The sequence below is a fragment of the Callithrix jacchus genome, chromosome 3 (assembly GCF_049354715.1).
Source record: "Callithrix jacchus isolate 240 chromosome 3, calJac240_pri, whole genome shotgun sequence".
NCBI classification, from domain to species: domain Eukaryota; kingdom Metazoa; phylum Chordata; class Mammalia; order Primates; family Cebidae; genus Callithrix; species Callithrix jacchus.
In genome coordinates this window covers 140,848,085-140,874,729 of record NC_133504.1, presented here as the reverse complement: position 1 = coordinate 140,874,729, position 26,645 = coordinate 140,848,085, and the positions used below count along the sequence as shown (strand labels likewise).

At 37.0% G+C, this 26,645-nt stretch overlaps 1 protein-coding gene across 16 annotated transcripts in view; it reads left to right on the top strand.

The window, feature by feature from the left end:
- EXOC1 (exocyst complex component 1) overlaps positions 1 to 18,391 on the top strand; it is a 52,944-nt gene extending 34,553 nt beyond the window's left edge. For 8 of the 16 annotated variants that reach the window (XM_002745816.7, XM_008993328.5, XM_035293695.3 and 5 more), the window contains 9 exons: positions 2,010 to 2,054; positions 3,320 to 3,483; positions 4,421 to 4,528; positions 5,728 to 5,804; positions 6,661 to 6,889; positions 9,477 to 9,660; positions 12,811 to 13,010; positions 15,220 to 15,414; positions 17,720 to 18,391. In XM_002745816.7, the coding sequence (XP_002745862.1) occupies positions 2,010 to 2,054; positions 3,320 to 3,483; positions 4,421 to 4,528; positions 5,728 to 5,804; positions 6,661 to 6,889; positions 9,477 to 9,660; positions 12,811 to 13,010; positions 15,220 to 15,414; positions 17,720 to 17,872 (1,355 nt within the window). In that variant the 3' untranslated portion in view covers positions 17,873 to 18,391. The remainder of the gene's footprint in view (positions 1 to 2,009; positions 2,055 to 3,319; positions 3,484 to 4,420; positions 4,529 to 5,727; positions 5,805 to 6,660; positions 6,890 to 9,476; positions 9,661 to 12,810; positions 13,011 to 15,219; positions 15,415 to 17,719) is intronic. The other 8 variants (XM_002745817.7, XM_035293698.3, XM_035293700.3 and 5 more) reach the window with 1 other exon arrangement.
- Positions 18,392 to 26,645: the final 8,254 nt, after the last annotated feature.

Sequence of the window (26,645 nt, the reverse complement as noted above, 5' to 3'; positions counted from 1 at the left end):
ATCACCATTTTTACTTTCTACAGTTGAGGTATATACATATGACTTCTCATCTGTATGAGATTTTAGTCCCTTAATACATACATCTACATAATTATTGCCCTCCTTCTTATTTAATATTTCAAATCTTTAGCTGAAATTATTATATTCTTGTTTCTCCACTAAACTAAGAAATCTTGTTGATTCCGAAGAGTCTTGAATACAATGTTGAATTCAAGGATGGATGAAAGATTAACTCAGTAGATATTTATTAATTACATATTATCTAATAACTCACTGTTATAAGTACTGGGAATGCAGCAGTAGACCAAGACCCTACCTTTATGAAGTTTATGTTGTGGTGGGGATTATTTAAAGATATTTAACATTTTACCTAAGTATTATAATTTGCTGATAAGTGATATAGACTGTTTTATGAACCCAGGTTATAATTAATAGTAACTACTAGTAAGTCTGTATTCCTTATTGTCTACTAGAGAAAGAAAATTAGCCAGACATGGCTGAGGTAGGAAGATCACTTGAGCCCAGGAGTTCAGGTCCAGCCTTGGCAACATAATGAGATCCTGTTTCAAAAAAAAGAAAGAGATAAGCCATGTAAAAGAATCAGATTTTGCTCTGGCACTGCTGAACATAGTATCGTGACACCTTAAGGCACCAGATAGTACTGTTCAGATTGGCTAGCAGAGCTGGTAGCTCCAGTGTGATCCCTGTTTGCCACATTAATGTTCAGCCTTGTTTTTGCATGTTCCTTTGAGCTTCAGGTAGCCACGGCTGGGAAGATACACCTGTCACTGATGTGACAAGATTTTTGCCTTGAAGTTTGGCAGGGATAATGTCAGCTAACACTTTTTTTTTTTTTTTTTTTTTTTTTTGCTGTTTTTAAGATACTTTCAGGTTTTAGTTTTATTCTTTGATATTCTGTTTCATCCTATGATCTTTCTTCACCTTTCACATCAACTTCTTTTTTTTTTTGAAACTAAGTTTCCCTCTTGTTGCCCAGGCTGGAGTGCAGTGGCACTGCCTCTCCCCAGTTCTAGCAATTCTCCTGCTTCAGCCTCCCAAGTAGCTGAGACTACAGGTCTGTGCTGCCACGGCTGGCTAACTTTTGTATTTTTAGTAGAGACGGGATTTCCCTACGTTACTCAAACTGGTCGAACCTCTGACCTCAGGTGATCCACCTGCCTCAACCTCCCAAAGTTCTGGGATTACAGACATAAGCCTTGATGTCTGGCTCACATCAACTTCTAAATTGAGTTTGGACTGTTTCACAAAATTAGCTCTAATATTGATCTAATAGATATTATAGAGAGAGAAGTTTTAGATAAAAGAAATGCCCCTAATGACCCTAAAAAGAGTTCAGATTATTTTATTAAATCTGTTCTCTCAACTTTACCCTTTTATTCATACATCTGATTGTTAGTATCATTATTTTTACTTTTCATTATGGGCACTCAAAAAGCCAGTACTACGTAATTAAGCTTGATAATTAGTTTTAATTTTTTAATGGTTTTAAAGTCCCATTTATAATGTTTTATTACATATGTATAAAATTATTTAGAACAGTGGAGACTCCTTTCATGAGCTTTCAGGGAATACAAGATTGTTGATGTTTAAATCTACAGCTGCATTCTAATAAATTGCCACTTTATTATTTACTTGAATTATGTTTTCTCAAGAAACCAAAACTTGCAAATTTAGTCTTTTAAATTTAAATGTACCAGCTTTATAAACTTAAAGAACATTTTAAGTTGTAGGGGGGTTACACATAGATATTTCTACCTGAATATTTGAGTAAAAACAATACATTAAAAGGAAAGTTTTTTCTCTCATATAATTTCTCAAACAGTAGGTGACCAACTAAACATGTCTGCACTTCCTGTTACTTGATGCTCATGGTTCTTTGCATGTGTCTTTTAAACTAGAGCTTTAACTTCCTCTTGTGCATGGTTTGTGCAAATTGCAGTTTATTAACTTGTCTTTGTCTTTGATGCTTGCAACCTAATCCATCACAGCTACACTGCCTCGAAAAGAAAGTGCTGTCAAACAGGAAACAGAGAGTGAGTATGCTTAGTGTATTAGTAGGTATTCTCAATGCGTGTTTGTTTAATGTCTAGAAATTAGTTGTCTTGAAAAAAGGTAACACCAAAAAGTTTGATTGCTCTGAATTGCCAGGTATTGGTGAAAGAAAGGCAACATGATAGTAGTGGTGGGGCTACATCCAAGAAATGTCTGATATAGTTAAAACAACTTGACGAGTAGTAGTAGAACTTTGTGACAGGAATTTATGAAAAGACTTAACCATTATACTTCTGTTTTCAGGCTGTTTAAAAACTATAAAAATTCTTATATAGATATGGTCAGATTTTACATAATGAAGCCAAAGTTTATCTTTAATTATTCCTACTTTGTCTTCATTTGTCCTTTCTGACCATTAGCACAAAGTACAAGATAACTGAGAAATACTCAGGAAGGATGTTTTTAGAATATATTAATTATTGTTTGTATTTAATCCTGAATAAAAATATCATATTTTCTTCTAAACATCAAATCCTTTCGCTCCTTGGTGTATGTGAGCTGTTGCCCAGCTCTATGTTCTCATTTTTCCTCATGGCTATGGTGGATACCTAAATTTTACCTAAACACAGATGTCCCATATTAATATGGTTAGTGCTGTGTGTATTACATTTCAGTTGTATTTTAAATATAACAAGTTTTCAGAGTGTTTTTGCTCTTCTTTTTATTTAGTTTTTAAAGGACTATAATCAGTTCACTTACTGGAAATGCAGTTTTAGAGTTCGGGTCATATTAAGTTGAATCATATGTAATTGACTTTTTTTGGTGGGCAGAATGATCAAGTGTGGGCAGTTTCATGTGGTTCAACCTAATATATTGATTTATTGTGGAAGTAACACTGAGATGCAGCAATTATCTTCTGAAGCCATGCTAGCTAATATGGTAGCATGGTCTTCAGTGACCTTCATCCATATTCTGATCTTTTTGAATGGAAAAGAAGCCCTCATCTACTTTAGTCTAGTGATATCACCAGGCGACTTTACGAAGCGGGCAGGTTATAAACAATATACTCTTTAAGGTCCCTTTCAGTCCTGTTCTATGGATCTGTTTAGTTTTGCTTCTTTGTTGAATATGCTCAGGATTAGGACACAAATGTTAATGGAAGATAAGGAAACTATATCACCTATCCCATATAGAAGATTGTGCACTAACTAATATGAGCCCTGGAAGACCAAGATCTGTCCCTGCTTTATACTTTGGATCATTTATTTCTAAAGATCACAACTTTCAAAGTTTTATTATTTCTTAGGTCTTCATGGAAGTTCGGGAAAATTAACTGGATCTACTTCTAGTCTAAATAAGCTCAGTGTTCAGAGTTCAGGGAATCGCAGGTCTCAGTCATCTTCCCTGCTGGATATGGGAAACATGTCTGCCTCCGATCTCGATGTTGCTGACAGGACCAAATTTGACAAGGTAAACTAAAATAACAAGTACTTCTTAAACACTAACATTCGTTTTCTTTTCTAACAGCAGTGTGTGGTTGCTTTAAGTGTGTTCAAAGATTTGGATTCTTCTGGCTCTCTTAAGCATTAACCATATCTTACTTCCCAATGGAATTGAATCTGGAAAAAAAAACTAGTCAAAGGGCAAGCAAAATGTGAATTATCAATGAAATAACATAAAAAATGTATTAAAATTTGTGATAAATCATAAAATGCTTGCATCTCAAATCTAAGTTGTTCTGAGCACCTAGAAAGTAAAGAGGAAATAAAGCTTTTGTGATTCTAACCTTTCTCTGTACTGCATTAAATATGTTTTTTTGTTTTTGTTTTTGAGATGGAGTCTTGCTCTGCCACCCAGGCTGGAATGCAGTGGCACAGTCTGGCCTCACTGCAACCTCCACCTCCCAGGTTCAATCAATTCTCTTGCTTCAGCCTCCCGAGTAGCTGGGATTACAGTCGCCCGCCACCATACCTGGCTAATTTTTGTATTTTTAGTAGAGACAGGGTTTCACCATGTTGGCCAGGCTGGTTTTAAACTCCTGAGCTCAAGTGATCCTACTGCTTCGGCCTCCCAGTGTGCTGGGATTACAGGTGTTAGCCATCATGCTTGGCCATAAATGGTTTTAAAAGTTGATCTTTGTGTTCCTCTTTCTAGATTTGAAGTGAATAACTGAGTTTTATTTTAGGTATGTTTTGTGGTCTTGTTACACCTTGTTAATACCATTGTCCTGTTGATCTTGGAAGAGTTAGTCTTTGGGATTCCATTCAGATTATAAATTTATAGATAGAGATTAATGAGATTATGGATCCATGGTCCATGCAGGAAAGAGAATTAAACGTGGAGTGTTATTTTAAGCATTTGGTGCTTAAAAGTTCTTTCATTATAGGATGACTTTGGTTTTCTTCAGATCTTTGAACAGGTGCTAAGTGAACTGGAGCCCCTATGTCTGGCAGAACAGGACTTCATAAGTAAATTTTTCAAACTGCAGCAACATCAAAGTATGCCTGGAACTATGGTATGGCTCACAATGTATTTTGGCTAGTATTTATGATCTGTAACATAATTAGCTTAATTAACATGTGGTCATAATTTTATTATGAGAAGAGAAAAGGAAAGAATTTATGATGTAAGAATTTATGCAGTAAGGATTTAGGATATAAGGAATTTTTGTCATACCACAAGATAATAAAAACAGTGACAATTGAAGTTTGGGCATCTAATTTAATATTTCAGAATATGGATAAGCCTAAATATTCTCTAAATTAGTTGGGGAGAGGAATGTCTGAGTTTAGTTTGTGAAGAACATTATTTAAAAAGCTATTTTAACATTTTAGTAGTCATCAAGACAAAGATAAGTTTTAAAAATGATGTTTGAATGTATACATTATGGTATAGCAAATGATCATAATGATAAATAAAAGAAAATGAGGCCTTAGATCTGTCTTCCTTTTGGTTTTGTTACTAACTAGCTACGAGATCTTAAGCCAGCAGTTTTCCTCTTCTGTAAAGTGGATATTGTAGTGCCTACTCAGCATGCCTTTCTGGTAGCATACATGTAAGAGAATTAAGAGGAGACAGTTTCTTGAAAATTTTGAAGAACTTAAAAACAGTGCAAATAAAGTGTGTTTTAAATTATCATCTCAAAATTGTATGGTTCAGAAAACCAACATATAACAGCAGTCGTTAAATAAATGAGAAATTAATTATTATAGACAGTTTAGAATGTTCATTGTTATGGTAATAATGGTGGCAAATTTGTTTGTTGGCTTCTATAAAAAATTGTATAGCATTTTTTGTAATACTGAAGTTTTATTTGAATACTTGATGAGATTTCTGTAATTTTTTAAATTCTCTTTTAAAAATTGGGTTTGGACGTTTTCTATTTTTATGGTTATTGTTGTCGAGCTGCCCCCATTCCTGTACCTTGTGTTCAGCTTCCTGCACCTCCCTACTTCCCCTCAGGTGCACACATACAAATACAGCTTCTCACCCCACACAAATTCTTGGATAAAATTTAAGAACAGAGTAGCTCATGAACAGTCTTAATATACTAAATTATATAGCTACCTTTATCAGTAATGCTACCTTTAAAAATCATTATTTTTCATAATGTATTCTTTCCTAGGAATTTTTAAATTGAGCAGGCTTTTGCTCTATAAATACTAGTCAAATTGTTGTCTTTTGTTACGTAAAGTGCCTGAATAATTTTTACAGGCTGAAGCAGAGGACCTGGATGGAGGAACATTATCACGGCAACATAATTGTGGCACACCACTGCCAGTTTCATCTGAGTATGTCTTTGTTACTATCTATTGTTTATTTTGAAAAAAAAAAAAAACAACAACAACAAACTTTAAAACATGGATTGCTACTCATTGAGGGGTCCAGATATTTCTCAGCAGCCTGACAGCGCTCACAGCACTAGCATATATGTCCATTGTCTTAGCAAACGTTTTACTGATTTAAAATTGGTCCTATTTTATGGCTCTTCAACTCTTCCTTGCTCCAGGACTCACAAAAGATGAAGTCAGTCTGTTGTTTGCTGGTAGGAGGAAGCGTTTGAATTGCAGTGTATTTCTTAGAAATCATAAAGCACATTTCATAACCCACTTTTACAAATTAAAGCTAATTCAAATGATAAAACCCAACTCCAATAAAATATTTTTATGTCAAAAACTACTATAATCATATTTAGACATTTTTATTTGGTTTTTTTTTGTCACTGTTGTTGTTGTTATTGTTATTTTTTGAGGTGGAGTCTCCCTCTGCTGCCCAGGCTGGAATGCAGTGGTGCCATCTCAGGTCACTGCAACTTCCACCTCCCAGGTTCAAGCGTCTCCTGACTCAGCCTCCCAAGTAGCTGGGATTGCAGACATGCACCACCATGTCTGGCTAATTTTTGTATTTTTGGTGGAGACAGGGTTTCACCATGTTGGCCAAGCTGGTCTCGAACTCCTGACCTCAGGTGATCTGCCTGCCTTGGCCTCCCAAAGTGCTGGGATTATAGGCATGAGCTACCATTCCCAGCTATTTAGACATTTTTAACTGAAATTTAATCTTTTTGTATATACTCAGTGGATTAAAGTTAAAAGTGAATTCACCTGAAGCTTGCTGTAACTTTATACATCTTGTCTGTTTTCTGAACAGGAAAGATATGATCCGCCAAATGATGATTAAAATATTTCGCTGCATTGAGCCAGAGCTGAACAACCTAATTGCATTAGGAGACAAAATTGATAGCTTTAACTCTCTTTATATGCTAGTCAAAATGAGTCATCATGTGTGGACTGCACAAAATGTGGACCCTGCTTCTTTTCTAAGTACTACATTGGGAAATGTTTTGGTGACTGTCAAAAGGAACTTTGACAAATGCATTGTAAGTTTTCTTTTTTAAAAAAATACCTTACCATCCTACTGATTGCAAAATATAGATATATGTATTTAAATTGAGGGATTGCTAGCTTTCTGTTGGGGGAATCTATTGTTTATGTCCCTCAAAGCAGGGCATGGCAAAACCATCTATATGAACAGAGTTAGTTGGGTGACACTATGCCAGCTAGTTTCTCTTCCACACTGAATCTTGGAGCAAGTTCTGGAGTAGATGGCACAGTGGCAGCAGCTGTTCATGAGATCCACTGGAGGCTGGGCACAGTGGCTCATGCCTGTAATGCCAGCACTTTGGGAGGCCAAGGCAGGCAGATCACCTGAGGTCAGGAGTTCAAGACCAGACTGGCCAACATGGTGAAACCCTGTCTCTACTAAAAATACAAAAATTAGCCTGGCATGGTGGCTCATGCCTGCAATCTCAGCTACTCAGGAAACTGAGGCAGGAGAATAATGAAACTGTGAGGCAGACCTTGCAGTGAGCCTCGATCGCACCATTGCACTCCAGCCTGGGTGACAAGAGTGAAAATTCCATCTCAAAAAAAAAAAATCCACTGGATAACTGACATCTCAGTTTACTAATCAGTGACCATTGATTTAATGAAGCAATTGAAACTGTCACTTTGAATTATTGTTATTGTTCTTCTTTTAATACACCCTAATAAAACTAATTTGATTGTTTTAATAGTTTAGTAGCTTTAATAATTGTATTATTTTAAGAATAAATTGTTATAACTTTGAGCAATTATCATTTTTCTCCTAATAGAAAAAATTTAACAACTTTCTTACTATCCATTACATTTTTTTATACTTGTAAGTATGAATTGAACTGGGCCAGATTAAAAAATGCTTCATGAGCACTTCTCAAGGCATGGCACTAGAGAAAGTAATCTAGACAAAGATATAAATTCACATTTTCTTCTAAGTTGCCTGTATATCTAAAGGACATAGGTTTGCCACTAAAGAAAAGGGTGGTTTCTTCTGCCTGTCATCCTTCTCTATATCTTATTTGAATTCTTATCTCAACAAATAGCTTATTTTTGATAAGATCTCAGCTCTTATTTGTGAATGCTGGTCAATAAGATCAGTAGGCAAGGATTTATAAAAGAGTGCTTACTGTATACCAGGCACAAATCTGGGCACTTTGCACACACTGTGTCATCTTAAACCCAGCCCCCTAATAACGTAGATTGTTTGAGAGGGAATTTACTTTCCCCAAGTCCACAGTTAAAAAGTCATGGGTCTGGTATTCAAACCCAGATAGTCTGGTTCTAGTGCCTGCATTCTTACCAATACCATCTCTACTGCATCAATTTTTACACATCACAGTTACTAATACTGATGAAGTGGAACATTAGTAAAGATAATACGAAATAATTGACTATACTCATAGGATTTTCTTCTACTAATGTCAGAAGCCTAGAGATTTTTCTAATCCATATGTTATATGGTTTTCAAGTTGTACTCCCAAATCTCAACACAATGAAATTTTAGGTGAAAGTTGAAATAATACAAAAGTATTTGGCAGTGTAATAATTCTTACTGAGTAGGTTTAGATCCCTTGAGAACCATAGAACATAATTGAATCCATGCATCGTTTTGAACCTAGCATTCTGTCTGCATGAAACATTTCTTTCGCATTTTGTCATAGGCACAAGTACTCTGTGGAACTAAGAATAAGTGACTAATAAATATATGGAAAGCTGTATAATGTAAATCCAAACAGAAATGCTTATCCTCCCTCTGTGTTTCTATACTCCCAAAATAGAGAATTTGTCTATCCAGAGAGAAATTTTAGACTGATGAAAATTGGAAATGACTGTGGTTCTCAAACTTGACCACGTGGCCACCAACCAGAAGTTACCAGGAGAGATCCTATATGTGCTCTGGAATCTGCTCTAATGTAACCTAAAATCAGCAATTGCCTTGTACTCATCTTTCATAAATGGTAGAAATGTGTGTTGACTGTTTTACTTTAAACAGAGACTTGAAGTTCACAAGACTTGACTGTATTTTTTTATTTTTTATTTTTTTTTTTACTTTTTGAGACAGTCTTGCTCTGTTGCCTAGGCTGGAGTCCAGTGGCTCAGTCTCGGCTCACTGCAATCTCTGCCTCCTGGGTTCAAGCAGTTCTCATTCCCTTAGCCTTCCAGGTAGCTGGGATTATAGGTGCCCACGACCATGCCCAGCTAAATTTTTTTGTATTTTTTGTAGAGATGAGGTTTTACTGTATTGGCCAAGCTGGTCTTGAACTCTTGGCCTCCCAAAGTGCTGGGATTACAGGCGTGAGCCACCATGGCCAGCCTGTATTTGGTTTTAAATAATTTGTATTATTTTGATTTTCTTAAACTTAGTGTAAAATTGTTTTACTATCTATAGAGTTAGTTTTTCTTAGTTATCCTTATTGTGATTCACCTTCAGTAAGTAAGCATCCAAAGTGTTCTAGGTACTACATAATATCCTGCCTCTATGATATCTAGCTATATACATCTATGTCCACATCTATATATTTTCTTATGATTATATGTACTTTTAAAGTTGCTTGGTTATTATCTCCCTTGCTTTCTGCCTAACTTTAGAGTAACCAAATAAGGCAAATGGAAGAAGTCAAGATCTCAAAGAAGAGTAAAGTTGGAATTCTTCCATTTGTTGCTGAATTTGAAGAATTTGCTGGACTCGCAGAATCAATCTTTAAAAATGCTGAGCGTCGAGGAGACCTAGATAAAGCATACACCAAACTTATCAGAGGAGTGTTTGTTAATGGTAAGCTTTTGTTATGTTCTAAAGAATTGTTATAGTTATTGCTTTTATTTCTGGTAACTCAGAAGTCAGGAACAGATAGGTTCATTCTTTTATATATCTTACAATCTTTTTAATCTTTAATGTTAGAAAACCTAAAAAAGACTGTGAGATATACAAAAAAGACTATAAGATTTTGTATATCTCACAGTCTTTTTTAGGTTTTCTAACAAAGATTTCTTAAATTTGAAAAATAACGAGTACATAAAACCTACTTATATTCATCAGGAACCACTTACATTTTAGGGTTCATATGGGCTTATCACTATGCAAAATTGAAAATCTTTTTTTATTTTTTATTTTTGAGATGGGCCTCACTCTGTCACCCAGGCTGGAGTGTAGTGGTATGATCTTGACTCACTGCAACCTTCACCTCCCAGGCTCAAATGATCCTCCCACCTGAGCCTCCCAAGTAGCTGGGACAGTAGGTACATACCACCACACCCTGCTAATTTTTTGTAGAAAATCATTTTTTTTTTTTTTTTTTTTTTTTTTTTTTGAGACGGAGTTTCGCTCTTGTTACCCAGGCTGGAGTGCAATGGCGCAATCTCGGCTCACCGCAACCTCCGCCCCCTGGGTTCAGGCAATTCTCCTGCCTCAGCCTCCTGAGTAGCTGGGATTACAGGCACGCGCCACCATGCCCAGCTAATTTTTTGTAATTTTTAGTAGAGACGGGGTTTCACCATGTTGACCAGGATGGTCTCGATCTCTTGACCTTGTGATCCACCCGCCTCGGCCTCCCAAAGTGCTGGGATTATAGGCTTGAGCCACCGCGCCCGGCCAGAAAATCATTTTTAAACACAAAAACATGACCTTCCAGATTACATTTGTATTTTAACATATGATAACCTTAAGCAAATCAATTTACTTCTTTAGGCCTCATTTTGTCATATCTATTATACAAGGAAATTAGTGCTAAAATACAAGAGAAATTAGTGCTGAACTACTATAATTCTCTTTCTTCCTGTGTCAGGTTCCACAATTAAGTTACAGAAAAGTCTGGACGTGTCATTTCATCTGAAATAAATGATCTGATTGCATGTATTCAGGAATTGTGAAAGTCAAAAAATTGACAGGAAATGGAATAATCTCACCAATTGTTGCCCAGGTTTGCCTGCAATGGCGTAGTCTTGGCTCACTGCACGCTTCACCTCCCAGGTGCTAGCAATTCTTTTACCTCAGCCTCCTAAATAGCTGGGATTATACACGGGCTTCACTATACCAGACTAATTTTTGTATTTTTAGTAGAGATGGGATTTCACTGTGTTGGCCAGACTTGTCTCAAACTCCTGACTTCAAGTGATCTCCCCACCTGGGCCTCTCAAACTGCCAGGATTATAGGCGTGAGCCACCATGCCTAGCCTTGATTTTTCTTTTAAACTTCAAAGTAGATTTTCTTTTCTGATTCTGAAGTAATATGGCCATGCACAATGGCTCAACCTGTAATCTCAGCACTTTGGAAGGAACAGGTAGAGGGTCACTTGAGCCCAGGAAGTTCAAGACCAGCCTGGGCATTATAGTGAGGCCTTGTCTCTACAAAAAAAATAAAAGCAATTAGCCAGGCTTGGTGATATGTGCCTGAGTTTCAGCTACACAGGAGGCTGAGGTAGGAGGATCATTAGAGCTTAGGAGGTCAAGGCTGCCGTGAGCTATGTTCATGCTACTGCACTCCACCCTGGGTGAAAGAGCCCCAGACCGTGTCTTAAAGATAAATAATAACTGAATAAATTAATTCATTATTCATTCTTTATGAATGAAGTCATGTATAAAAACTAAAACTTAGGAAACTTAAGAACAGACAGATAATCCTTTAACTGGATAAAAGATCTGTCTCAGGCCTAAAGCTTGCATGATACTTAACTGCAACAGTAGAGACATTCCCTCTGAAATTAATTTAAAGCCAAAATATTGGTAGATCCTTTATTTAGCATAGTGGTTGAAGCACTAGCCAGTACAACAAGACCTGAAGCATAAATAACTATTTATCCCCAAAAAGAAAGTAAAAATCATTTTTAATCTTATTGTGCAGAGATAATGTTAAATTTTTATTCTTCCAAACTTTTCAATTCCCTGTTCCTTTTATGTATGTGCATATTGTGTGTGTATGTGTTTGTGTGTGTGCGCGAGTGCACATATGTGTGTTTTCTTTAATACAAAAGTGTTATCATGCCTGACACACTGTTTTTGAAGCTGCTGGGCTCTATAATCTTAGTGTCTTTCCTCATCAGTTACTATAAATAACCATAATCATTTTTAAAGATTATACTCTCATCCTTATGTCATTATCCACTTAACCAAGTCTTCTCTTAGTTAACATTTAGGGTTTTTTTAGTTTATGTGTCTTTGTATACTTGTCAAATAATTTCTTTAGGGTAAATTACTAGAAATGGAATTACTGGGTCAAAGGGTTTATGTATCTCAAGTCTTATCCCAAATTGTGATGCAGAAAGCTTATGTCAGTTGAGTGCTATGAGCAGTTGTGTTACAGCTGTACCAATGCTGGATATTACTAGGTATTGCTAATCCTTTTATTCTTTGTCAACCTGAAAGGCTATAAATTATCTCACTATTTTATTTTGCATTTCATTGATTTAGTGTATGGTGGGTTTTTTTTTTTTCAAATTTTATGTCCAGTTTATTCATCTTTCCCTTTAACAGTCTTCTAAATTTTGGACTTTAGAAAGGTCACATTATCACAAAATTATTATTTTTTAATTAGCTATGTTTTCTTTAGTACTTATGATTGTATTGTTTGCTTTTTACATTTTTAATAATTACCAATTCAGAATTTGGCTGCAAGATGTAAAGTAGGAACCTAAATTTCATATATTAAAATGGTCCAGCTGGTTGCCTTAACAAATTTTGAATAATTCATCATTTATCCATTGATTTGAAAAGCTACTTTTATTGTATATGAATTTCCATATACACATGGGACTGTTTTAGGATGACTTGTTATGATCAGGTAGATGTGAAGAACCCTATTATGATTTATTTTATTAATTCCAGAAATATGCTTAATTCTTAAAAATGAAAAATTAATCATATGAATGTTTATAACTAAATATGGTCATACTCAGAAATGTTATTTAATTTTTTCTGTTTTGGTTTTAGTGGAGAAAGTAGCAAATGAAAGCCAGAAGACCCCCAGGGATGTGGTTATGATGGAAAACTTTCACCATATTTTTGCCACTCTTTCTCGATTGAAAATCTCATGTCTAGAAGCTGAAAAAAAAGAAGCCAAACAAAAATACACAGATCACCTTCAGTCTTATGTCATTTACTCTTTAGGACAACCTCTAGAAAAACTAAATGTAAATATATTTTCATTCAGTATTTTTTTCTTGCTTTTGAACCTATATACATAAGATTGCATATGAATTACATGCAGACATTTATCTTAAATTTTCTCATGTATTGGTGCAGAGGGGTAAGGAAGGAGGGACTCGGTTATTGAGGCTGCCAATATGCTGGACACTGCTAGATGCTATATGTTTTATTTCTTTTATCTGTGCATTATGTTTATACATTATCTACTATATTTAATGTTAATTTTACCAATTATTAATACTATTCTCTTATGCGGTATTTGTTAATTCTTTTAAACAGTGATGCGTGAGCTAAGATAATATTATCCCCGTTTCACAAATGAAGAAACTGAAAGTTAAAAAAAACTTGCTTAACATTATAATAGCTTATAAATTACCAAGCTGGGGGATGAACGTAGATTAGGCTTTGCCATTACTCTGTCCCATTTCTTACTTTATAAATGACCAATCTTTACAATGTCTAGTTTAGGTGGAAATTTCAAAAGTATTGTCAGATAAAAGATAACCAAAAGTTGCTTTATACATTGCCTTTTACTTTTCTTTCCCTTCTTTTTCTTTCTTGACTTGAGTCATTTCCCAGAGCAAGTCTGTTAATTAAAGTTAAGAAATGATGATTTTAGCAAACTTTACAACATAGTGGAAGCTTAAATGAAACTTTTTAACTAACTTTGTCTACAGTATTATTAGTCATCTTTTATAAGTTCTTAGCTTCAAATTAGAGTAAAATAAAAAATATGTATCTGCTCTCAGCAATTCAGAAAAATACTTGAAAGACATTTAATCAAATGCAGAACTAATTCCTTATAAGACTTAAGAACAGACAGATATTTCTTTAATTGGGTAAAAGATCTCTCTCAGGCCTAAAGCTTACATGATACTTAACTGCAACATTAGAGACATTCCCTCTGAAATCAATTTAAGGCAGAAATATTGTTAGATCCTATATTATTTAACATTGTTGTTGAAGCACTAGGCAGTACAACAAGACCTGAAGCATAAAGAAGAGATATGGAAAAGAGAGTCAAGATTATCACATATATGATATGTTGAAATGACTGGTGTTGATGAAGTGGCAGGATTCAAAGCAAAACTGTGTAGTTCCTGTCTACCCATTAAGAGCTTATGTAGAAACTGTCTACTAATTAGGAGCTTATATAGAAACAAAATTTTTAAAGCACTAAGAATAACTTACCAAAGAATGGTAATTTAATGAAGAATAAACAAAATAATAATCACTAAAAAATTTTTAGAAAAAAGTAATGAGAGGGAATTGAGTCTGTCAGTATTAAATGTTTGTATTGTGCTCAAATATAGGTATGCCATTCGGTAAAAGTATATATATAAAAGAAGACCTGGGAATAATATTTATAATAGTATAACAGAATTAGTATGTTTAATATAAAGATCTTATTAAAGTCAATAAGAAAAGCACTAAGACCCCAATTTATAAACGGGGCAAGGGACCTGAATCACTACTAAAAGTATGAAAGCAGGTTGACCTTATTTATAGCCAAAGAATTATAAAATAAAATGACAAACTTTTTTTACTCTGGCAGCTATTGTTTTAAATTGTCATAATGCCATAATGCTTATGATGGTATGGTGAAGTAGCAACCTCATATACTGTTGGCAGAAATATAAATTGATTGAGCTTTCCTAGGAAGCAGTTTGTATGTATACTGAAGAATCTTTCAAATACTTAAAGTTACGCTCTTCAATAGAGTAATTGTAGTCCTGGAAATTTAATCAGTAAGGTAGGTAAATAGTGCAAAAATATTTGTTATAAATATATTTATAATAGATTTTCTAAAGCCTCACTAAATTTACCAAGTCCAAAAAAAAAAGAGGCGCGGGGTGGGATGTTAAATATCTAGTACTGAGGGATGAATGATAATTGTGGTTCAGTCATTGTAGGAACTAGTGTGCAGCCATTAAAATTTATATTTAGGAAAAAGCATAAATGTAAAATGTGACATGAAATTATAATCTCATATATGTATTCACGCATCAGAAGATTAGAAGGAAATCTAAAGTGTTAACTGCTTATCTCAGGGGTATGTTAATAGGTGATTGTTATTTTATTCTTTATACTTTCACACATTGTCTGGCTTTTGCATGGTGATTATACACTACTTTGTAATCAAGATTTTTTCAGTGTAAATGTTAGCCATTGTTTCTTTCCATTTCCTTGAAGCATTTCTTTGAAGGTGTTGAAGCTCGTGTGGCACAGGGCATAAGAGAGGAGGAAGTAAGCTACCAACTAGCATTTAACAAACAAGAACTTCGTAAAGTCATTAAGGAGTACCCTGGAAAGGAAGTGAAAAAAGGTCTAGACAACCTCTACAAGAAGGTTGATAAACATTTATGTGAAGAAGAGAACTTACTTCAGGTATTCTTAGTTCTTTTGACCATCTGGACTTAAGATCCTTACATATATTGCTTTTTTTAAAATATTTTTATAGAAATGCTACAGATCTAGAACAGAAGGAGGGTTCCATTAAAGTACAGACCAGATTAATGAATGGTGCGGAAGAAAGAAATACTGTTTATATAAGCATGTATGGCTATTTCTGCTTGTTTTGTATTTCTACTTTATTATGGTGAGGCGTTAAGTTTGTTTTTCTTTGTTTGGTTGGTTGGAGTTAGAAATGGGTTCATAATCTGGCTCCAGATTAAGCTGCAAGTTACTTAACCTCTCTGAGCCTTGGTTTCCTTATTTGAAAAGTGGAAACGACACCTCTCTTGTATAGTAGGCACTGTATTGGGCAACATAGCAAGACCTTGTCTCTACTAAAAATTTAAAAAAATAGCTGGACATGGTGGCACGTGCCTGTAGTCCCAGCTACTCAAGAAGCTGAGGTGGGAGGATCGCTGTAGCCTAGGAGATTGAGGCTCCAGTGAACTATAATCATACCACGGCACTCCAGCCTAGGCCACAGAGGAAAGAAAGAGAAAAAGAGAGAGAGAGAGAGAGAAGTCAGGTTAGAGAGGTGAAGGGAGGAAGGAGGGAGGGAGGGAAGGAAGAAGGAAGGAAGGGAGGGAGGGAGTAAGGAAGGAAGGGAGGGAAGGAGGGAAGTGAGGAAGGGAGGGAAGGAGGGAAGTGGGGAAGGAAGGGAGAAAGGGAGGGAAGGAGGGAGGGAGGGAGGGAAGCAGGGAAGGGAGGGAGGGAGGAAGGAAGGAAGGAAAGAAGGAAGGAAGGAAGGAAGGAAGGAAGGAAGGAAGGAAGGAAGGAAGGAAGGAAGGAAGGAAGGGAGGGAGGGAGGGAAGGAAACTTAGAGAGGTGGAATAATGGGACCAAGCTCCCATAACTAATGGGCAGTGGAGCCCAGATTTAAAGGCCAAATTAGGCCATTATTCTTTATAAACCATATTGAAAGGCCCAGAGATGAGTGAGAATAGTTCTGATTTCATCATCATGGAAGACTTCCTGAGGGATATCACATTGTTTGTTTTTTTTTTTTTTTTTGAGACGGAGTTTCGCTCTTGTTACCCAGGCTGGAGTGCAATGGCGCAATCTCGGCTCACCGCAACCTCTGCCTCCTGGGTTCAGGCAATTCTCCTGCCTCAGCCTCCTGAGTAGCTGGGATTACAGGCACGCACCACCGTGCCCAGCTAATTTTTGTATTTTTAGTAGAGACGGGGTTTCACCATGACCAGGATGGTCTCGATCTCTTGACCTCGTGATCCACCCGCCTCGGCCTCCCAAAGTGCTGGGATTACAGGCTTGAGCCACTGCGCCCAGCCCACATTGTTTTAAACTCTGAAAGTCAGATGTACTTTAACAGACAAAGTGGGGATGAGGGAAGTAGCATTCTAGAAAGAAATAAAATGAGCTAAGTGATGAAAAGCAAAAAGCATAATAATGCTGAGGAAATAGTGATTGTTGACAAGAATTTAGGATTTATGAGATGGAGGGTTTACAAAAAAAAAATTTGGAAGAATGCATTTCCTCAGCTGTCAAATAGGGAAGATGATCATAATACCCACCCTCACCAAGTCATCATGAGACTTAATACTACTATAATATATTCATAAAGAGCACATTACTGTGCTGATAAAGAGTAAGCTTCAATTAGTGTAATCTTTTTAAGCTATGTCAATGTGTGTATCACATTGTGTCTTGATAGTTGTCTACATATTAGTCTCCACTGTTAGATTGTAAGTCACTTGATTGCAGATCATGGGTCTGACTCATTTTGCTGTCCTTCAAGGCATCAAGCAATGTTTTGCATCAACAATTTTAGATTAAAAAAATTTTAAATTTTATAGGAAATTAAAGCATTACATTTTATGTAATCACTAGTCTTAGTTCTATGCATAATTGTGCATATCCACATCCGTGTTAGATATTACAGTATATAAGATAATAGCTAAAATGTCATGAGTGCTTACTTGTGTCAAACATGGTTCTAAGCACTTTATGTACATTTCTTATTTAATTCTCACAAAATTATGAGGAAGATCTTATTATTATCTTGGTTTATAGATGAGGAACTTGAGGCACAGAGCAGTGATGTCATATACTGGAGGTCACAAATCTCGTAAGTAAAAGTGACAAGGATTCTGGCTCCAGAATGCACGTCCTTAGCTACTGTAGTATCCAAAGTCTTAGAATATGTCTTGACATTATTTCTGCATACTAAATTACTTATTTTTCCATTCATGGCCTAATGACTTTTATTTTTTAATAATAGGTGGTGTGGCACTCCATGCAAGATGAATTTATACGCCAGTATAAGCACTTTGAAGGTTTGATAGCTCGCTGCTATCCTGGATCTGGTGTTACAATGGAATTCACTATTCAGGACATTCTGGATTATTGTTCCAGCATTGCACAGTCCCACTAAACCTTGTGAAAGAAGGAAAGATAAGTGAATGAAGCATTTGAGTATACCAGATATTGAACCAAAATACCAAGCAACTGTTTTGAGAACCCAGACTTATAATTTTACGTATTATTAACTGTTAGATAAATGGGTAGTACCATACTACAAATATTTAAGTGCAGAATTACCAACCTATATAGCAGTTTTATTTGCCCTGTAGGTTGTGTACTAACTTCAGCATTTATGTCATCATAAAATGCCGTTAGCATTTCTCAGTGACTGGATGGGAAATTTTCCTTTATTGCCGACCTGCTTGTGTTTGAGAGTGGTTGTCCTGTGAGTAGTGCATTTGGAGTTCAGCTTTCACTGCTTCTCTGTTGCTTGCTAATCATGTAACTACTAAAATACTATATCAAATTGTTTTTTCACACTAACAAATGTGTATATGGAGGAAAGGGTTCATGTGATGATCATTTGTAAACTTAGATTTTTGAGGATTATGTGACCGTAATAATAAATGTGAAATAAATTTTCAAAAAAGTTGACACTTTAATATTTTAAAGTCTATTATATGCTGTCTTCTATATTAAAGCAAATCCTTACAAAATCTATATACAAAAATTAATTGCAAATTTACATACCACAAAACACTTAAAAGTTTAATAATAGGTGAGGTAAGCTGGGTGCAGTGGCCCATGCCTGTAATTCCAGCACTCTGGGATGCCAAGGAGAGAGGACTGATTGAGGCCAGGAGTTTGAGACTAGCCTGGGCAACACAGTGAGACCCTGTCTCTACAGAAAAATAATTTTCTAAATTAGCCAGGTATGGTGGCACGTGACTATAAACCACTTAAGAAGTGGAGGCAGGAGGACTGCTCTAGCCCAAGAGTTTGAGCGAGCTGTGGTTGTGCCACCATACTCCATCCTGGGCAACATAGCAAGACACTGTCACTTAAAAAAAATAATATTATCAAAGATGTTTAGTATTTAGAACTAACTCTAACAAAAGATGGGCTATATCCTGAATTTGGCTATATCAAAATTTTATGTTGATGCCCTAACCCCCCATGTGGCTATATTGAAGGTAGGGACTTTAAGGAGGTGATTAAGATTAAATGAGGTCAGAAGGTTAGAAACCCTGATTTAATTAGACTCAATGCCCTTGTAAGGAGAGGAAGAGGCACCAGAGCTCATTCTCCCTCTGCCATGGGAGGGCACAATGAGAAGCAGCTGTCTGCAAACCAGAAAGAGAGCCCTCACCAGAACCTGACCATGCTGGTTCTCAGCATGCGTCATTTGAGACTTCCAACCCCAAGCTAATACAAGATGTATAAAACCTTTATGGAGAAACTACAACTACTGAAAGATTAAAGAAGATCAAAATAAGTGAAGAAGTATTCATGTTCCCAGATACGAACACATACTAAAGTAGAAATGGCAGTTCTTGCTCTTTTTTTTTTTTCCTGTACAGAGGATCTCTGCTTTGTTATCCAGGCTGGAGTGCAGTGGTGTGATGATAGCTCACTGCAGCCTCTACCTTCTGGGCTCAAGTGATCCTCCCACCTCAGCCTCCCAAGTAGCTGAGAGTACAGATGCACATCACCACATCTGGCTCATTTTATTTTTTGTAGAAATGGGGTCTCACTATGTTGCTCAGACTGGTCTCAAACTCCTGGGTTCAAGTAATCCTGCTTCAGCCTCCCAAAGCACTAGGATTACAGGTGAGAGTCACTGTGCCAGCTGGCAGTTATTTTCAAGTTTCAAGATTTAGCACAGTTCCAGTCAAAATCACAACTGTCTTGGTTTGGTTTTGTTTCTGTAGGACTTGACAAGCTGATTCTAAAATGTATATGAAAGATCAAAAGACTAACAGCCAATACTCTCCTTGGAAGATAGAAGGAATTTCCTTATCAAGAATTACAATTAAACAGCATTTTATTGGTACAAAGATAAATAGACCAGTGAACAAAACTGAGAACGCAGAAACAGAACCATACAAATATGGACTCTATTACCTGTGTGGCGTGGCATGGCAAGTCAGTGGGGAAACGATATACTTGAATAAGTGGTACTGAGACATTTGGTAGTCCATAAGAGAAAAGGTGAAAATTGAACACCTATCTCACACCACACTCACAATAAATTCCATGTGGACTGAATACCTAAATGTGAAAGGCAAAAACTATGGAACTTTTCAAAGACACTGTAAGAAAGTATCTTTTTTGCCTCAAGACAGAGAAGAATTTTGTTTAAAAAGACACAAAATTGCAAATTGGAAAAAAAGAATAGATTTGACTATATTAAAAATGTAGTCTGTAACACATGTCACAAAACAATCAGCATCCAAAGCCTATTTTTAAGTTCCCAAAAATCAGTTAAAAAAACAAAAAACACAGGCATTTCACAGAAGAAAGAAACAAAATGGCTATAAACATATGAAGTGTTCACCTTTATTTGTTATCAAGGAAATGTGAATTTAAAAGGATGTGAAGCCACCAAAACACAAACGCTTCTACAATCACTTAAACCGTTTGACATTATCTAGTAAAGATGCATGTCATTTATGACTCAGTAATTCCAGTCTTAGGTATGTGCCCCAAAGGAATAGATCTCTAAGATCCTGTATGTCCCTGCCAGATACCATCCCCTTTCTATCCTGATTTACAGATTAGAACAACCTATGTGCTTATAAATACAGGTGCCTGGGCCCCATACGGACATTAAATTTCAATCGGTCCAGTGTGGGGCCCAAGCATCTATGGTTTTTAAAAACTTGGCACTAATTCTGGTACTCTGAGGATTGAGAACCACTGCCGTAAAGAAACTCATGTATTATGAATTAGTATTAGGTTGGTGCAAAAGTCATTGCCGTTAAAAGTAATGGCAAAAACTTCAACGACTTTTGCACTAACCTAATACAAAGTCTAATCGAAGTTCCCATCAGTACTATTGTTTGTAATAACAAAAAAACCGCGTATGACCCATATGTTCATAATAGAAGAAGGGATAGATTAAGGAATAGAGCCATTCAATAGAATACCAGTACGGTGAAAATGAGTAAATTTTTGCTATACAAACAATGTAGATTAATGACAGGAAAATGATGCCAGATAAAAAAGGTAAATCACAATACATGCAGTATGATCCTATTAATATAAAAGTTTAAAAACCTTTAAGATAATATGTGGTTTGGGATTACAAATGTAAAACTAAAGAAAAGAGAATGATAAAATTCTGGAGTGTTTGGAGGAGCAGGAAAGGAAGGGGATGGTGTCTGGCAGGGATGTACAGGATTTTAAAGGCATATTACAATATTCTTAAACTGGACAGTGGATACGCAGATTTTATTGTATCCTGACACTTTATATCCTACATATACCATATATATATATTTTTTTTTTTTTTGAGACAGAGTCTCACTGTTACCCAGGCTGGAGTACAGTAGCATGATCACAGCTTGCTGCAATATTTACCTCCTGGGCCCAAGCAATCCTCCCACCTCAGCCTCTCAAGTAGCTGTGACTACAGGTATGTGCCACCATGCCCTGCTAATTTTTAGTTTTTTGTTTTGTTCTGTTTTTTGTGAAGAAGGGTTTTCACTATGTTGCCCAGGCTGGTCTCAAACTCCTGGCCTCAAGCCATCTGCCCACCTCAGCCTCCCAAAGTGCTGGGATTACAGGCGTGAGCCGTCGTGCTCAGTCATAAATCTTATTTTATATCAATTCAACACTTGATTTAAATATTTAAAAAATTCATATATGTGGATATGCCTATATCTTTACCAATAGATAATAAAAACCTATCTTCATTAGTAGGCAATGGTTAATTTTAATATGGTGGTATGGCTCTTAAAAGGTGGTGGATAACTCCCATCAGTTATAGTTTTATGAACCTTAAAGATGCATACTATTATTTGCTAGAATTGATTACAAGAGAGGAACACAGAACTTTTAAACTGTTGAAAGTCATAACTTAGAGAATATTTGTAGATGAGAAAGTACTAAGAAAGTAAAGATAGCTTTTCTGAGAAAGTTAAATTTGTAATATCAATGGTGTTGAAGAAAGATTATTAATACAGCTATCTGCTTTGAGATCCTCTACTTTAATGTAAGTTTCTCAAACTTTAATGTAGTTATTAAACAACTTGGGATCTTGTTGATATGATTCAATAGGTTCTGTGTGGCCCAGATGCTGCATTTCCTACAGGCCCCCAAGTAGCACCAATGCTGCTGTTTCAAAGGCCCAGCAGTTTGAGTTGCAAAGCTTTACAATAAAGTTAGTTACATCATTTGTGTCTCTGAACAAGTAAGGATTATTTTTTTCTCCCTTGGGAGATAGTGGATATTTATGCTGTGTCTTAAAAAGGGGTTCCTCAATTGTTATATTTAGTGGTACTGTGATATAATGCTCACTTATCCAAACACCTGAGTGAATATACTACTAAGCACATTAAGGAGTAATTCCTGTTATTAAGAGAAGATGGGGAGAACTAAAAGCAGAACTACCATTTGATCCAGCAATCCTACTACTGGGTGTCTACCCAGAGGAAAACAAGTCATTATTCAAAAAAGATACTTGCACATGCATGTTTATAGCAGCACAATTCGCAACTGCAAAATCATGGAACCAACCCAAATGCCCACCAATCAATAAGTGGATAAAGAAACTGTGTGTGTGTGTGTGTGTGTGTGTGTGTGTGTGTGTGTGTGTGTGTGAAGGAATATATATATAAAATATATATATATATGAAGGAATACTAGTCAGCCATAAAAAGGAATGAATTAACAGCATTTGCAGTGACCTGGATGAGACTGGAGACTATTATTCTAAGTGAAGTAACTCAGGAATAGAAAACCAAACATCGTATGTTCTCACTGATATGTAGGAGCTAAGCTATGAGGATGCAAACGCATAAGAATGATATAGTGGACTTTGGGGACTTGCAGGTAAGAGTAGAAGGGGGATGAGGGATAAAAGGCAACAAATATGGTGCAGTGTATACTGCTTAGGTGATGGGTGCCTTAGATCACCACTAAAGAACTTCCTCGTGTAACCAAATACCACCTGCACCCCAATAACTTATGGAAAGTTTTTTTAAAAGAGGATGGGGATGAAGGTCAAAAGGCAGTGGGGTAGATGGAACAGGGAAGAGAAATATATTAATATGATGGAGAAAGTTATAGGACCAACAGGTTCATGTGCCTGCTGCAGTAACAGACTAATTATGCAGAGACAGCAGAAATTAATGACTGTAGGCGACTGAGTGCAGTGGCTCACACCTGTAATTTCCACATTTTGGGAGGCTAAGGTGAAGAATTACTTGAGCGCAAGAGTTTGAGACCAGCTTGGACAACATGGTGAGACCCCCGTCTCTACAGAAAAATTTTTTTAATTAGCTGGGCATGGTGGTAGGCACCTATAGTCCCAGCTACTAGGGAGGCTGAGGCAGGAGAATCGCTTGAGCCCAGGAGTTTGAGGCTGCAGTGGGCTGTGATGGCACTTCTGCATTCTAGCATGGGTGACAGAGCAAGAAAGACCTTGTCTCTTTTTCTTAAAATTAATTATTGCAGATTTCGAGCAAGACACTGTGAGGAAACGCTTAAATCCATCCCCCAGAGAAGTTCCAGACCAGAATTTTTAAGGGGATCATGGAGAGTGAGGGGCTGGAAAATTGGGGTCGGATAAGGGGGATGGATCCATCAGGATGTGAAAACTGCCTTCTTTGGTGTCAACTCCTCATGGGGGCCTTCAGACCAACTGAGTCAGCAGTGTGGTCAGTATGCAGGACCTGAAGGACTATTTCCAAGGGAAAACTCATGTTTCACAATATGTAAGTTGATATCTATAGAGCAGCTAAGGGAAATGGTAATCTAAGGTCTACATGATTCTTGGACACTACGCACCAAACAACCATGAAGGAGCAGGCCAGAGAGCAAGCTGACCTCATAGTTCATGTTGAATATGCTGCAAGCTTGGTTTATTCTCCTTTCTCCCTCTCTCCTTTCCTGGTTAATTTTATGAAGTTTACAGGGCGGTTTCAAAAGGGAGTTCGAGGAGGTGATGGAGAATACAAGAAGCAAGACAAAGCAACGGCTCTCTGTGAGCATATTGCTTGCCCGATGGTCTTGTGAGGGCAGCCTCTCTGCGTTCAGTAGCTCAGTCAACCTATCTGGATCTCATACGAGACGATGGGTCTTTCTCACAGTTAAATATTTTGCCTAATTGGCTAGAAGAGAGGGTGGTGAAGAAGTTAAATTGAAGGAATATGTTCTGATCTGAATGTTATACTTGTCTCCATTTAATTGTAAGCAGCTTTTCCTGTCATCCTTTAATTTAAATTATGTTGCCCTGTAATTCCTGCATAGGAGCCTATTCTTTTCCTTTATGGCACTTGCCAGATTTTGAAATATATTGATTTGTCTTTTTATTTCTTCAGTATCTTGTCCCCCACCCTTAGACTGCAAGGTTTATGATTTGGATCAAGACTGTTCTGTTTACCAATATCTTTCTAGCACACGTAAGTACTTAATAAATATTACATTTTGGGGGCTTGGGAGATTTTGTTTTGTTTTGTTTTGTTTTGTTTTGTTTTGAGGCAAGGTCTTATTGTGTTTCCCAGGTTGGAGTGCAGTAGCACAATCATGGCTCACTGCAGCCTCAACCTCCTGGTTTCAAGTGATCCTCCTACCTCAGCCTCCTGAGTAGCTGGGACTACAGATATACCACCACCCTGCGTGGCAAGTTTTAAAAATTTTTTGTAGAGACAAAATCTCACCATGTTGCCCAGGCTAGTCCTGAACTCCTGACCTCAAGAGATCCTCCCACCTCAGCCTCCCAAAGTGCTGACATGACAGACATAAGCCACAGCACCAGCCTAAATATCACATGTACCCCAAAACCTAAAATGCAATAAAAAAAAAAAATAATTAAAAAAAAAAAAAAGACAAGAGGTGAGCCAGACACTGTGGCACATGCTTGTAAGCCCATCACTTTGGGAGGCTGAGGCAGGTGGATCACTCTGAGCTCAGGAGTTTAAGACCAACCTTGGCAACATGGCAAAACCTCGTGTCTATGAAAAATACAGAAATTATGGCTCACACCTATGATCACCACTACTCGTGAGGCGGAGGTGAGAGGATCATTTAAGTCCAGGAGGTGGAGGTTGCAGTGAGCCAAGATGGCATCACTACACTCCAGCCTGGATGACAGAGCAAGACCCTGTCTCAGAAAAAAAAAAAGACAAAAAGTGAACAGGTCATTGTTAATTCATGGAAAGAGGAGACAGTAACCACTATTTCTTTATATTGCCTTCAATGTCTGAAGCACAACCATACTCTCCAGTGTCAGTTCCAGCTGGGTGGAGGCTCTGCTTGCTTTGTTCCCTGCTTAAGCCCAAAGCCTAATATGCTGCCTTGCTTAAGGAGTTCAGTCCCTGTGTTCATGCCAGGGTCTGAGTGAAGGTGTTGTTATCAGGAAGTTGGCCCACAAAGTAAATTGTGCTCTGCCTGTAATTCTTACTTCATATAGCACTGAATGCGAGATCTTGCATACACTGTAGTATCAATTCAACCGATGCCTGTAGATTGAACTAAGTTCATGAAAGGAACTCAGTGAATGTTATCACCTATAGAATTTAGCCATGTTCTCTTTGGGAAGACAGTTTTCTGCATCTACTTCTGTAAGGCCCTCTTCTAGACACTATGCATCATGGGGACTGCCTACCCTGCCTCGCTAATAGAACTCTGGTTTTTTTTGAGTCTTTCCCCTGTCACCTAGGCTAGAGTGCAGTGGCACTGTCTCAGCTTACTGCAACCTCCACTTTCTGGAGAACTCTTTTTTTGTTGTAGTTTTTTGTTTGTTTGTTTGTTTATTTTAATTATACTTTATGTTCTGGGGTGCCAGTGCAGAATGTGCAGGTTACACAGGTATACACGTGCCATGGTGGTTTGCTGCACCCATCAACCCGTGATCTACATTAGGTATTGCTCCTAATGCTATCCCTACCCTAGGCCCCCACCCCCCAACAGGCCCTGGTGTGTGATGTTCCCCTCCCTGTGTTCATGTGTTCTCATTGTTCAACTCCCACTAATGAGTGAGAAAATGCAGTGTTTGGTTTTCTGTTCTTGTGTTAGTTTGCTGAGAATGATGATTTCCAGATTTAACTACGTCGCTGCAAAGGACATGAACTCATCTTTTTTTATGGCTGCATAGTATTCCATGGTATATATGTGCCACATGTGGGCATTTGGGTTGGTTCCAAGTCTTTGTTATTGTGAACGGTGCTGCAATAAGCATATGTGTGCATGTGTCTTTATGGTAGAATGATTTATAATCCTTTGGGCATATAATCCTTTGGGTAGAATGATTTATAATCCCCAGTAATGGGATTGCTGAGTCAAATGGTATTCTAAGAACTCTGCTTTTTATAAGGCCAGAACATGCCCAGACTAAGGTAAAGAATCGAGATTGGGACAAATCATTGGATCCCAATCTGCTGCCTATTAAAATCACTAGGGAAATGTTTAAAAAAATACTGATAATCTGCAACCCACTTCAGCCAAATAAGAATCTCTGGCCAAGAGCAGTGGCTTAACCTGTAATCCCAACACTTTAGGAGGCTAAGGTAGGAAGATCATTTGAGCCCAAGAGTTCAAGACCAGCCTAGGCAACATACTGGAAATTTGTCTCAACAAAAAATAAAAAAGAATTAGCTGGGCATGGTGGTGCACACCTATAATCCCAGCTACTCAAGAGGCTGAGGTGGAGGATCACTTGAGCCCAGGAGATCGAGGCT